Raw genomic sequence first — 11,651 nt, 5'->3', positions numbered from 1 at the left:
GTAAGATTAGTCTTTCTTTTTTTTTTTTTTCTTTTTTTGTTTTTTAAGTAGTGGAATCCAAATGAGACAGCCGATTTATAAAATTTGCACAATTCCAAAATATGAGACTCCCCTTGTGCGGAAACACAGGAGACAGCTCAGATTCTTCACGAGGAAAAAAAAAATCTCGATATTGCACAACAGCAATCGGCAAAGCCAATTAAGAAGATGCAAACAAGGGAAATAAGAAAGGAAATTCCCTTTCTCGTACAAGAAGAATAAAGTTTATTTGCGTATAAGAAATACGCTCTCACAGTAAACGAAACGAAAAAAGGATGATGCAAAACATCCTTCCAAACGTCTCCTGAGCCAGGCGTTTTCCAGAGGAAACTTGTCTCACAAAAATTCAGCCGAAAACCAGGGACTCGCCACCACGGAAAAACGCCGTTTTCTTAAAGTTTATTGATTGATTTAAAGTGTTTAGCAAACAAAGTGCTTTCTATATCATCTCTTGCTCATTGCTCCCATACCTTATACATTAATTATAAAGTTAAAACTTTTTTTTTTTTATAACAACCAGAAATATACAGAAATGATTAACGTAAAAAAAAAAACAACCCCGCGCCCCAGCAGCCGCCCCCGCCGCCCCTTCCCCGCGTGTCCGCGGCGGCTCGTCCACGTTCGTGTTTCGTCGAACTGTGACGTAATAAAAAATAACCGTCGTCACCGTGAGGTCACGGGAGGGAGCGGCGCGTCGTTGCCTCAGCGATGTCGAGGGACAGGACCGATAGTTCTCTGTTTTACCCTGAGAGTCAAATGGGTACATAATAATTTTTTTAAGTCTTTTAAGAGTGGCCAGACCAGAATAAAAACGAAGCCAAAAAAAAATTTAAAATAATCAAACCAACATAGCAACGAGGGACAGTGAAAATAAAAATACCGGTAACGATGATTTACATCTACTTGTATGTACACCGGGGAGAGAGGTTTTCCTTCTCCCCTCTGAAGCTCAGTCCGGACACGTCGCGTATAAAAAGGGTCGTAGAAACGATCGCAGGCGGCGGAGCCGCCGTGGGGTCGAGGGATCCCCTGGCCGCCCCTTCCCCTCCCGGGGCCGCTGTCAGGCGGTTGTTGGTTTCACGTTTTGGGTATGGAGGGGACGGAAAAGCCGCACGGCGACCGGTCCCCCAAGCGCCCAGCCGGGCGGCCCTTCAGGGGCGGCGGGGAGCAGCGGGAAGGGGCCGGGGGATGAGGAGGAGGAGGAAGGGGCGTCGGGCTTATAGGTGCGGGGTGTAGAAAGCCGGAGCGCCGTAAGTCTGCGAGCCCAGGACGAAGGGCGAGAGGACGGCGGGGCTGGGCAGGAAGGGCAGCTGGGCGGCGCAGACCAGCCCGCCCGCGGGGTGTCCGGCGTAGCTGCCGGGGCCGTGCATGGAGAGCGGGTTCCCCATGGGGGGCGAGTGGCTGAGGGGGCTGAGCCCCCCCGGCAGCGCCCCGCCGCCCAGCCCGCCCCCCGCCCCGCCGCCCCCGCCGCCCCCGCCGGTGGGAGCGCTGGTGTCGGCCCCCGGGTTCTGCTTCTTCCACTTGGTGCGGCGGTTCTGGAACCAGATCTTCACCTGCGTCTCGGTGAGGCTGAGGGACAGCGCCAGGTTGAGGCGCTCGCAGACCGACAGGTACCGGGTGGACTTGAACTTGTTCTCCAGCGCCACCAGCTGCTCGTAGGTGAAAGCTGTCCGAGCCCGCCGGGGCTTGCCCGACTTGGAGTCCGAGCCCGTCCGCTTCCTCTTGGGCTTGGCCTGCTGGCTCTGCTGCCCGGTGCCCGGAGCCGGCGGCGGCTGCTGCTGGGGAGGCGGCGGGGGCGGCGGCGGGGGCGGCGGCGGTGGGACGGCGCCCGCCTCGCCGTGGAGGTGGCCGGGGTCGGGCTCGCCGGGCGCCGCCGAGCTGGTGGTGCTGCCGCTGCTGCTCTCCTCGCTGCACAGCTCCTCGTCGTCCGGCAGCTCGCTGTCGGGGCTGCGGCTCGGCCGGCTGCTGTAGTCGAGGTCGCACTCCTCGGGCTTGTAGAGCTCGCCGTCCTCTGCGGAAAAGCGACAGCCGCCGTTAGTCCCCGCCGCCGCCGGATCCAGCCCCCCCGCCCGGTCCCCACGCCGGCCCCCTCCGGTGCGGCCTCCCGGGGTTAGGGCAGCGAAGGGAAACCGGCCCCATGGGGCTCTGCCCCGCCGTGGGGCGGACCCACCCGCCTGGGATCCCCGCTGCTGCTGGGACGGGGGTGTTCGGGGAGCGGGGCCGCCCTGCCCGGCTCCCCCAGGGCCCTCCGCCCGCCGTGGGGACGCGGCTGGTCCGAGCCTCCCGAGTGCTCCTCCGGCTGCCCTGCGCCGGGGCGGGGAGTGAGGGGACAAGGTTGTTCAGAAGCGGCCGGGCCGGGGCTCGGAGCCGCCTTCGAAGCCGCCCCAGGGGCTGGAGCGCTCGGGCCGGGAAGCGGCTGTCCGGCCCGGGGAGGCTTTGCCAGCGCTGCCCTTTCCGAGCCGCGCATCTTCGAGAAGTGGCCAGGGCAGGGGGTACCCCCCCACTCCCCACAAAACACTCAGCGGCCGGAAGGGCCTTTGGGAAGGCAAAAGGGGGTCCCCGTGTCCCCCGCAGGGCCGAGGGGACAAACCGCCGCGGCTCCCCGCCGGGCCCGGCCCAGCCGTGTTTAGGAAGCGGACGGCAAAGATGTCCCACCGCTATTAGCAGTTGTAGTGAAGGAAATCTCCGCATCGATGGGAGATCTGCTGGTTTTTGGTCTGGCATTTTTAACTCTTTCTCGGCCTGGTTTGACCTCTTGTCACTTCCTGAGATGGAAGTATTAAAGTGGAGTAAATACTTGTATTGATTAGTGGAGCAGATACAAACTTAATTAAACTCATTTTGTGTAATGTACAAACTAGTTAACAGTCATTTAATTTATTTGGGTTTATATTACGCTCCAATTACCGGGTCTCCATCGGAGAACAGGGTAATTATCCGATATTTGAGGTTATTGGACTTCTGCTGACGGTTCTGTCATTATGAACCCTGAAAGCAAACGGCATTTTCCAGAAGGCCGGTTCCTCCTGACCCCGGCCGGGGGCTCGGACCCCTCGTGGGGAGCCGGGGGGCAAACCCTCGTCGCTCTCTCCCGGCGCCGGGACGGGATTGAGAGAAGCACCGCGGCCAGGTTTGGGGGCAGAGGCCCAGAAATAGCATCGTTTTTAGCCGGTGCTTTCCTACACTCCCCAGCTTCCCTCCACTCGCAGCTGCAACGGGGGTGCAGCTCCGGGAACCCCCTGATCAAGGGATCCTTTAGCTTGGTTAACCGAGATACGCAAACAGAAAGTGAGTCGCTCATCTATCAAACATATCCCGTGCGTACTTTAGTTGTTTTTAATCCTCAATTAACTGAAGACGCTATTGCATCTCAAACTTGGTCCATATGCTAAGGCTGGACACCCTAAAGCCCGTAAATAAGATTAGGGGTGTTTTTTAAAACGCGTGGTTTTTGCAATGAGCTCATTTCGGCTAACGTCGGATATGGCTGCCCCACAAGGAGAAAAAGCGGCAGAAAAGTTTATTGTAATATTTTTCACACGGAAATTATCCCTTTATAACTCGGGGTTCATGACAAGTCCTTTCCAGCTCCCTGTTCAAACCAGAGAGCAGCAAACCCGCGGGATCGCCGCGGTACAGGCAGCTGAACACGGCTGGTTTTTCCACAAGCCGATACTCTGGGTGCAGAGGGGTATCCTGCAACCTGTAGAACCTGTTACAAATTGCAGCGGGTAATTTTTGCAACAAGAATTTATTAAAAAGTGCAGGTAGCCACGACTGCGGGGCAGGTCTGGGGACTGAGCGCAACGCCAGCACCCGTCGCTTTCACACATGCTGACCAGGGAAGGTGCAGTGCGTATCTTAGAGTTTATTTTTTTCCAGTAAACTCTAGGAAATCCCAGTCGCAGCTCAAATAAATTTTCTTTAAACAGGAAAATGCAGCTCGAATGCATTTGGCGATGGACACTGATGCTGGACTTGCGGTTTTGTTTCTGGAAGGTGTTAAATATTAATTTAACACGGAGTTTTAAGTGTTATTTTTAACATTACATGAGTTTTGCGAGTGGTGTGTGACAAGCGCTATTTTCTCTCTTCTTTTTTATCAGGAAGCCTTTGCATTTTACGGGTATTGGTACTTTTCTGTCCAGAGCTACTTTTCGGAACAATTCTTCTAAATTAAACGACTGCTTGAGCTAATATTAATTACAAGAGGGAAACAGAGGAATTAAATTTCGTGATTTTCGAGCAGTCCCGAATCAATTAGTGACTGTCATCGCTTAACATAAAATTAAGGCGTTAGGACCGAAGAACTAAACGTGCGAAGTGTCCGGGAAACTTGTCAGCAGGTGAAGCTCACGCCGCTTCGTGATGCTTCCTTATACATTTATTTCTAGAGAAGGGCTAGTGTTGCATTTCTCTCCTTGTCTGGAGATAAAAGTGTGAGATTAGCGGCAGGCTGACCTCATCGGTCTTTCCGATCGCCCAGATCTGTTTAATAGGACGAAAGTCAGATGAGTTTAAACGAATAATTACCCCTGCTACATACAGCTTTTAAAAATCTCTTTTGAATTCTATTAACGCCTCGTTCCCGCTCTTGCTTTAGAGATTAAAAAATGCATCTGTTGTAAAAGGCTCGGGCTGGAGCAGATTCCAGACTCCTTTCGTTGACTAATTTTAATTGAAAAAGTCATGCTATAGAGGAATTAGAAAGCTCCGAGTCCTCCTCTCCCTCCCCAGCCGTAGAGAAATTCTTATTCTCTACCACAGAAGTTTATCCCCCGCCACTCGCAGCCCCTTCTCTCCCCCTCAGGACACAGGATAGCTATAGGTATTTTTCACAACTACTTTTTTCTCCCGGGAACCGTCCTCTATCGTCAGAGTCGCGATGTTTAGAGGTGAGGAAGTTGGGATATTCGGACCCAGAAAGAAAAAGCAATCTAGAGCTTGGGTCGAACGCAATTCCCGATCAATAGCCAGCCCTAATAAGTGTAATAGGTTTTAATCGAGTAATTATCCGAATTTTGACCCTATAATTTAGATGTTAGGGAAGAGTTTGCAAGGTGCTTGAAAGAGATATGCACAATTCGATAATAGGATATCGATCCAGGCAGTCCTACATGCCACTCTGGGGCGATTTCCCCCATTATCCAGCCTCTTTACGCTGCTAAGCACATTTTACCTTAAATGTAATCGAAGGAATTTAATTGTTTTTCCAGAGATAACCAGCATTTTGTCACAATTAGTCTGATTTGTCCTAAAAAAAGCCAAGGGGAGAGAGAAAATTGAATCTGTCGCCCAGAGCAACGGGCGGGAGGCTGAGGCGGGGGGGGAAGAGATGGGGAGAGCAGATCTGGAGCCTGGAGAGAAGATACATAAAAGTCATAAATGCCACCACCGAGGCGAGGATCCGTGTGGGCACAAACAGGTTTCAGATGCCGGGGGCCGGAGCTCCGGCCCTCTGAAGCCTCAGCTCTAGGTGCCGCTTGAGAGTTTGCTTGAGCCGGAGCTCACAGCCAGGGGTGGCTGTTGCCGGGAGAGGGAAGAGGATGGCGGGATCTCGGCACCCCCGGGCCCGATCCTGCCGCTGCGGGAGGTGCTCGGGTTACAGAGCCCGGGATGTTCCCCAGCGGGCTCGCCGGAGCGGAGTCCGGCCGGTGCCGATCCCCGGGGGCAGCCGCTAGCCCCGACCCGTCCCTCCTCTCTGCTGTCCCCCGTCTCTGCTGTCCCCCAACACACTTTTCCACCTCTTCACACCCAGCAGCAGCAACGCGGGGAGCGTTTGCACTTCCCCGACGACCGGCTGCCCGCAGCGCCCGGCTCCCGAGGCTGCCAGCGGGGGAAGGATGGTCTTTAAAAGCATGCAAGCCCCCTTCCTCGGGGATTTGGGTGCAGACCCCCCCATCCCGGAGGTACTCCGAGCCCCCAGACCTACTTACTGATCAGGTCTGCGGACTTCTTGCATGTGTCGAAATCTTCGGCCAGAGTCTTTTGCTCGGCCAGCTCCGTCCCTGAGTCCTCGGGCTTGTCCTCCGTCCCCAGCGTGAACTCGGTCCCCACCGATTTGTACAAGAGCCCGCACTGCCGCCTTTTGCTGTTGAATTTGTTAGGGTCCAGGATGTCGAGCACGGAGAAGGAGGTGGTTCTGTGCACCATGGGCAGCGCGGCCACTGGCCCCTCTTGTCCGGGGGTGTTGCTCTGGTTGTCCCCTGGCCTGTCCCTGTTTCCAGGGCAGGAGAAGAGCGGCAGGTCACCGCCGGTCGAGAGCCGCTGCTCCCCGTGGCTCTCCATCCCTTCCCCGCCGATGCCAGCGGCGGCTGGGGGGGCTGTCACCGCCGGGATGGAGATGTCACCGACCTTGTCTCTGCTCACATTCATGACTCTTTGCAGAGCCCCTCTCGGTTGCAACTTCTCCCCCCCCTCCCTCTTTTTGCTCTCACCCCCACACACACCCCCTCCTCCGGCGAAGTTGAGCTGGAAACTCCTCCCCGGCCCCCGCTCCGGCTCAGGGACCAGCCGCTGCCTTCAGCTCCCCGGGGCTGCGCTGGGTCCGGCCGGCCGGGAGCCTCCGGGTGTCACAGGGTGATGCTGGGCTCAGAGCCTCCACTCGGCTGCTCCTTCTTCCTTCTCATCATCCTCACCAGGCTGCCCAGGCTCTCCTGACCCCCCCCTCCCTCTCTCGCACACATACACGCAGAGGCAAGGCTGTCTCGTATTTATGCATTCATATTTAGCACTGGATTGTAATTGGCTACAAATTAATCCCTTGCTCGTAATAGTCTGTAATCTTCATCACTGGAGGAGAGACACGGTGAAAGTGTGTGCCCGGGGGAGGGGGGCAGAGAGGGAGAGAGCGAATGAAGGATGATGCTGGCTGTGATATACTTGGCTGTCAGCTCTGTTTCAGCACACCTCCACTCATCTGGAAAGCATCTAAATAGCCTTATTTGGAGAAGTGGGAGGAGATGACGCTTTCTTTTAAATAATTGCGGGATCAATATAAAGAAGATATTATACACAGAAAATGGGAACTTAAGGTCTTCCATCCCTAACAGTGGAGTTAGATGATCAAAAGGGGATTATGTGTGTGTGTGGGCTCAGAGGTGTCAGCCCCCAGCACCTGTTTCCCGTCCCTGCTGGTTTTATTAAATTAGAACAAAAGGAGAAAATTATGGACGGAGGTTTAGTGGTTGGAGCGGAGCTTGTGTTTGCGGACTCACACGCTGCCACACGCACACACTTTCCTCGCTCTCTCCCTTAGCTAATTAATTAAAATTAAATATCAACTGTAAGTGCCAGGCAAGTGCTGGAAGAAAATTAATATGTTTAAACGGCACAAGACAAAACACGACGATCAATAAATTCTGAGTAACTGCGAGAAAAAGTCTGTTCCCTCTATGCAGGAATAAAGCAATAACCAGACCTAAATTCCACTTAAAAAAAATACTCTCTTATTAAAAGTGGTTTTAATTATGGAAAATTAAGGGATAGGAATAAAAGTTATCTGTGAATTATAAACCCCGAGTTTCTTTCCCTACCTAATTTCCTTCCCTTTCGTGTATAGCTGTGTGTGCGCTGATCATATCAATTTCATTCTTGTTTTGGACGCTCCAGTCGCTACTCTGTTTGAATTAGCTGCCAGGAAAAAAAAAAGGGGGGGGGTGGGTAGGAAAGTAGAGAAAGCATAAAAGGAAAATTAGATTTTTTTTTGTCTTTGAGGCTGGTGACACATACAAGGACAGGTCCTTTGCAATTACCGCGGGCAATGATCCTTTAGAAAGCAGAAATTAAAAGTTGGGAGAAATAATGGGTAAAACAATCAGCTTGTAATTTTGGTAGGGCTTGGACATGATTAGTCCATCAGCGGGCTGGGCCCAGGGGAGTCCTGCTGAGCGGGAGCCCACAACAGCCCCCGCTCATATATTATACACCAGCCCTTAGATTTTAATCAGACACCACAACAGTGTCCTTTCCCTTTTATGACTTTATTATGCTTTATCTTTAAATTATAAATCACCTCCTGGGTTGAAATGGTATGTATAATCTCTGATCACGGGTAGGTAATTACCTCTCCCCCTTTTCCTGACCTTACTGACGGGGCTGCCACGAACACAGAGCGAGAGCGAAGTTCTAATCTGCATGTGCACACACTTACACAAACACCCGTCTGATTGTTCGTTTGGTTGGTTTTGTTTGGTTTTTTTTTAGCAGCTCCTCTTCCCGTCCACCTCCGGTCGTGCCTCTGGTCTCTCATTTTCTTTCGGCTAATTTTTCCTCGCCCTCAGTTCTGAGATATTATTTATGAAAAGTAGATGGTAGTTCAGGTAGATGCCAGTGATTTGGCTTTATCAGTTTTGCTGTCGTAGTCGCATGCACCTGTACATTTTTCGGAGAGAATGCGGTTTTTGGGGGGATGGCGGCGCAAGGGACTATTTTTATTCCCCGAGTCAGTACATCTTAGAAAAAAAAAAAAATCTTAATTGTAGTTAAATCTCTGTGCCCGGTTGCAGTCTCCAAGCGTGCAGGGTCCAGAGCCGCTAAATTAGCACAAATTCCCGGGCTTGCGCTGGGTGTTTGGAGGGGTAGGAGCCGCATCCCCAGGGATCACAGAGGCACCTCCTGTTCACCCCGACGTGCTCGCAGGCACCACCGGCCCCATGGGCACCGACAGACACAACCCCCCTGCCCGGGGGCAGAGCTGGGGGGCAGCGGGGATGCTGGGGAGACACAGCCGGGCCCCATCCCAACGGAACCCCCAGCGCGCCCGGCGCTTTTGTTTGTTGGCGGTTTAAAGCGAGTGTTATAAAGATGTTCTATTGCTCCTAATCACAATTGATTGTCAATTAGAGCCTCATTTGTGCAATCTCCATCCATCTGCCATCTCTGGTTATCTGTTCACCAGAAAGTTAGCGCTGATTATGGGGCCCTAGATGAGTTGTGACATGTAATATCTCTCCCGTGGTCGGGCCGGGTGACCGGTCCCGTTTTGCTCTCCAGGCAGACAGTCCTTTTCATTTTCCTTGCAGGAGGGACGAGCACCAGCCTTTCCCGGGCGAGCGAGCCGGGGAGATGCTGTTTTTCGGGACCAGCTGGAAAGGGGTGATGGGGGGGTGAGGGGCTGGCAGGGGATCCCCTAGAAGGGCGGCATTGAAGCCACGCAGAGCCAGGTCCCCATATTTTAGGCCCGCCCCCCTTGCCCGCTGTGGAAAGCTCCCACGGAAACGTTTCTTTCTCCAAAATAAATAGAGAAACACACGGAACACCGTCGTGTTTTCACAAGCCTCCCCGCCGCAGCGATAGTTATCTCTGTCGTTAGGCTGAATTATACCTGCGGGAAGGCGATATTTCCAAAATCCGAAGGAGCCGCTGGCCCTTCCGCCACCCCGGCGGTCCCCGTGTGTCCCCGGGGAGGGGGAAGGCCTCTGCCCCTCGGGATGTCGCGTTTAAAGACGGGACCCGATGTTCCAGTTTTATAAGGGCAGGACGGCGGGACCCCGCCGTGGGCTCTGCCCCAAATCCCGCCGGTGCCCGCCCACCCTTCGAGGGAGGCCGAGCACCCCGCGGGGAGCAGGGCTGCCCCCGCTGCTCTCCGGGCCCCGGCAGCCCCCGAAGCCGCCGGTGGTCCTGGGGGTGCTGGGGTCAGAGGGAGCGTCCCGCTCCCTTCCACAGCTACCAGTGGTTTTCCTTCTCGATCTTAATTAGTTAATACCAAATTTCAGATTAGATTTCAGCAAACTCCGAATCGACCAACGGGTTTTTTTTCTTTTTCTTTTTTTTTTTTTTCCTTTCTTTGTCTTATTTTTTTTTTTCCCCCCAACTATTCATCCCCCCCCTCCCCGCTCAGTCCCTGGAGGGTGTGGAGCTCCGGATAATTAAGGGCATTTATCGCCGCGGTAAAACAATTTAGCAGCCTTGGCTGCGCCGGGAAGGTCACTCCGGTGGCTGCACCAGGCGCGGAGCATCCGCGTCCCTCCGCGCTCGGCGCCGCCAGCAGCCGCGGCACAGCGGGGTCCCAGCAACGCGGGGCTGGGGGGTCCCGTGAGCTTCTCGCCTTTCCCATTTTGTTTCCAACCAAAATCGGGCTCCAAACCTCATGTCGTCCTTCTCTGATTGGGTTCCATTATTATTATTATTATTATTATTATTACTATTATTATTATTATTATTATTATTATTATTTTGTGCCCCCGCGATTGTCTCTCCGTGCAGAGCTGAGAACGTGGGACAGGCGATCATCTCAGGATGTCCGACTATCCCCGAGGAGGTGGGGATCCTCCCAAAATCAGGGAATTAATTAACTCCATCCACGAAGGCAAATGATTTAGGGAAAAAAAAAAAAAAAAAAAGATCCTGAAGCAGATCTCGCCCTCTATCAATGCAGTGTCAGGTCCTCATAGTAGAAGATTTAAAAGCCCTGGGGATTCCAGGTTAGGGTAGTAATGAGCTTAATTGAGGTTAATGCTTCCTGCACAGCTCCTTGATTATTAAATTAATATTATCACACACATGAATCATAATTAGAAGTTTAAATAATGCTCTAGGAGAATCCTCGGAGGATCTATTAAACAGTTCCCTTCCCTCTCGCCGGCTCCTTCCTGGCAGCCCGGGGGGCGGCTGGGGATGGATGCTGCTGGTGGGGGGACAGGACGGAGAGAGAGGTGCCCCCAAGTGTCATCTGAGGTGGGGGGGACATAGAGAGAGGCAGCGGCTCTCACCGTCCCTCGTCGCCCTTAAAGCCTCGACGGATCCCCGTTAAACAGCCGCTTACCCACCTCTCCCCACTCCCCCCCCGCCTCCTAATTCGGGCGCTTATCTCCCAGCACCCGGGAGTTTATATAAAATACTAATAAAGTGCCTTGTTGTGTCTTATCGCGGCCGGGATCGCCTCTGCAGGGGCTTTTTCACACACCTCGTGAAAGCCGATCCGTTTTGCTGGAAATGGTCCACCGAGAGCATCCCCGGGCCGCCCGGAAAGGAGCGGGGGGCGAGCAGGGAGACCCCCCCCTTCCCCTGTACCGACCCCCAGCTCCCCGGCCCACGGCACGGCCGAGACACGCGTGGGAATCAGCTGCGGGGTGGTGGGTCCGGCTTGGCTGGGGGACCAGAGCATCCCCCGCTTCTGCCCCCCATTTCTCGAGCACCGTCCCGTTTGCAGGGCACTGGGGGCACGTATGTCCTTCACGGACAAGTAGCTCATTTATTTTGTGTTGGTTTTATTATTATTATTATTTCTAACGAAAAGTTGAAAGAAGTGGGTGGTGGAGGGGGCACACATAGCCCCTCTGCATCGAGGGGGCCACACGTGTAAAGGAAAAAAAATAAAATAAAAGAGAAATCAGCTGGCCCGTACGCGGGCAGCTCTTGCTTGCTTTCTCTTTCTATTTATTTTCCTTTCTGTTGCTGAAACATATTGAAGGGGGAGAAAAAGGAAACATTAAGATCAACTGTGAGCCTTGCCGACGGTTTAACGATTTCAAATGAGCTCTGACTCTGGTGAAAATCTGACAATTACCCATCAGGATGGCAGATGATGGTTAAAATTACCAGAAATCAATATTCTCACCGGGTGTCCCAGCCTGATAAGAGAGACCAAGACAATGTTGACTATTAAAGTC

At 53.4% G+C, this 11,651-nt stretch overlaps 1 protein-coding gene across 1 annotated transcript; it reads right to left on the bottom strand.

Annotated features, from left to right (window-relative positions):
- Window positions 1-1,256: 1,256 nt before the first annotated feature.
- On the bottom strand, window positions 1,257-6,327 carry NKX1-1 (NK1 homeobox 1). The gene is made up of 2 exons (XM_065634826.1): window positions 5,976-6,327; window positions 1,257-2,050 (listed from the first exon to the last, which is right to left on the bottom strand). Exons 1-2 carry the CDS (start codon window positions 6,325-6,327, stop codon window positions 1,257-1,259), a joined length of 1,146 nt encoding a protein of 381 aa, XP_065490898.1.
- Window positions 6,328-11,651: the final 5,324 nt, after the last annotated feature.

The sequence above is a fragment of the Caloenas nicobarica genome, chromosome 4 (assembly GCF_036013445.1).
Source record: "Caloenas nicobarica isolate bCalNic1 chromosome 4, bCalNic1.hap1, whole genome shotgun sequence".
In the NCBI taxonomy this organism is placed as follows: domain Eukaryota; kingdom Metazoa; phylum Chordata; class Aves; order Columbiformes; family Columbidae; genus Caloenas; species Caloenas nicobarica.
This window is presented reverse-complemented; position numbering and strand designations above follow the sequence as displayed.

Bases quoted from the DNA above. Each gene is read 5' to 3' on its own strand.
- NKX1-1 (XM_065634826.1), bottom strand. From the start codon at position 6,327: ATGGAGAGCCACGGGGAGCAGCGGCTCTCGACCGGCGGTGACCTGCCG. The intron at 2,051-5,975 runs GTAAGTAGGTCT...GCTTTTCCGCAG, and splicing joins GAAGTCCGCAGACCTGATCA to AGGACGGCGAGCTCTACAAG.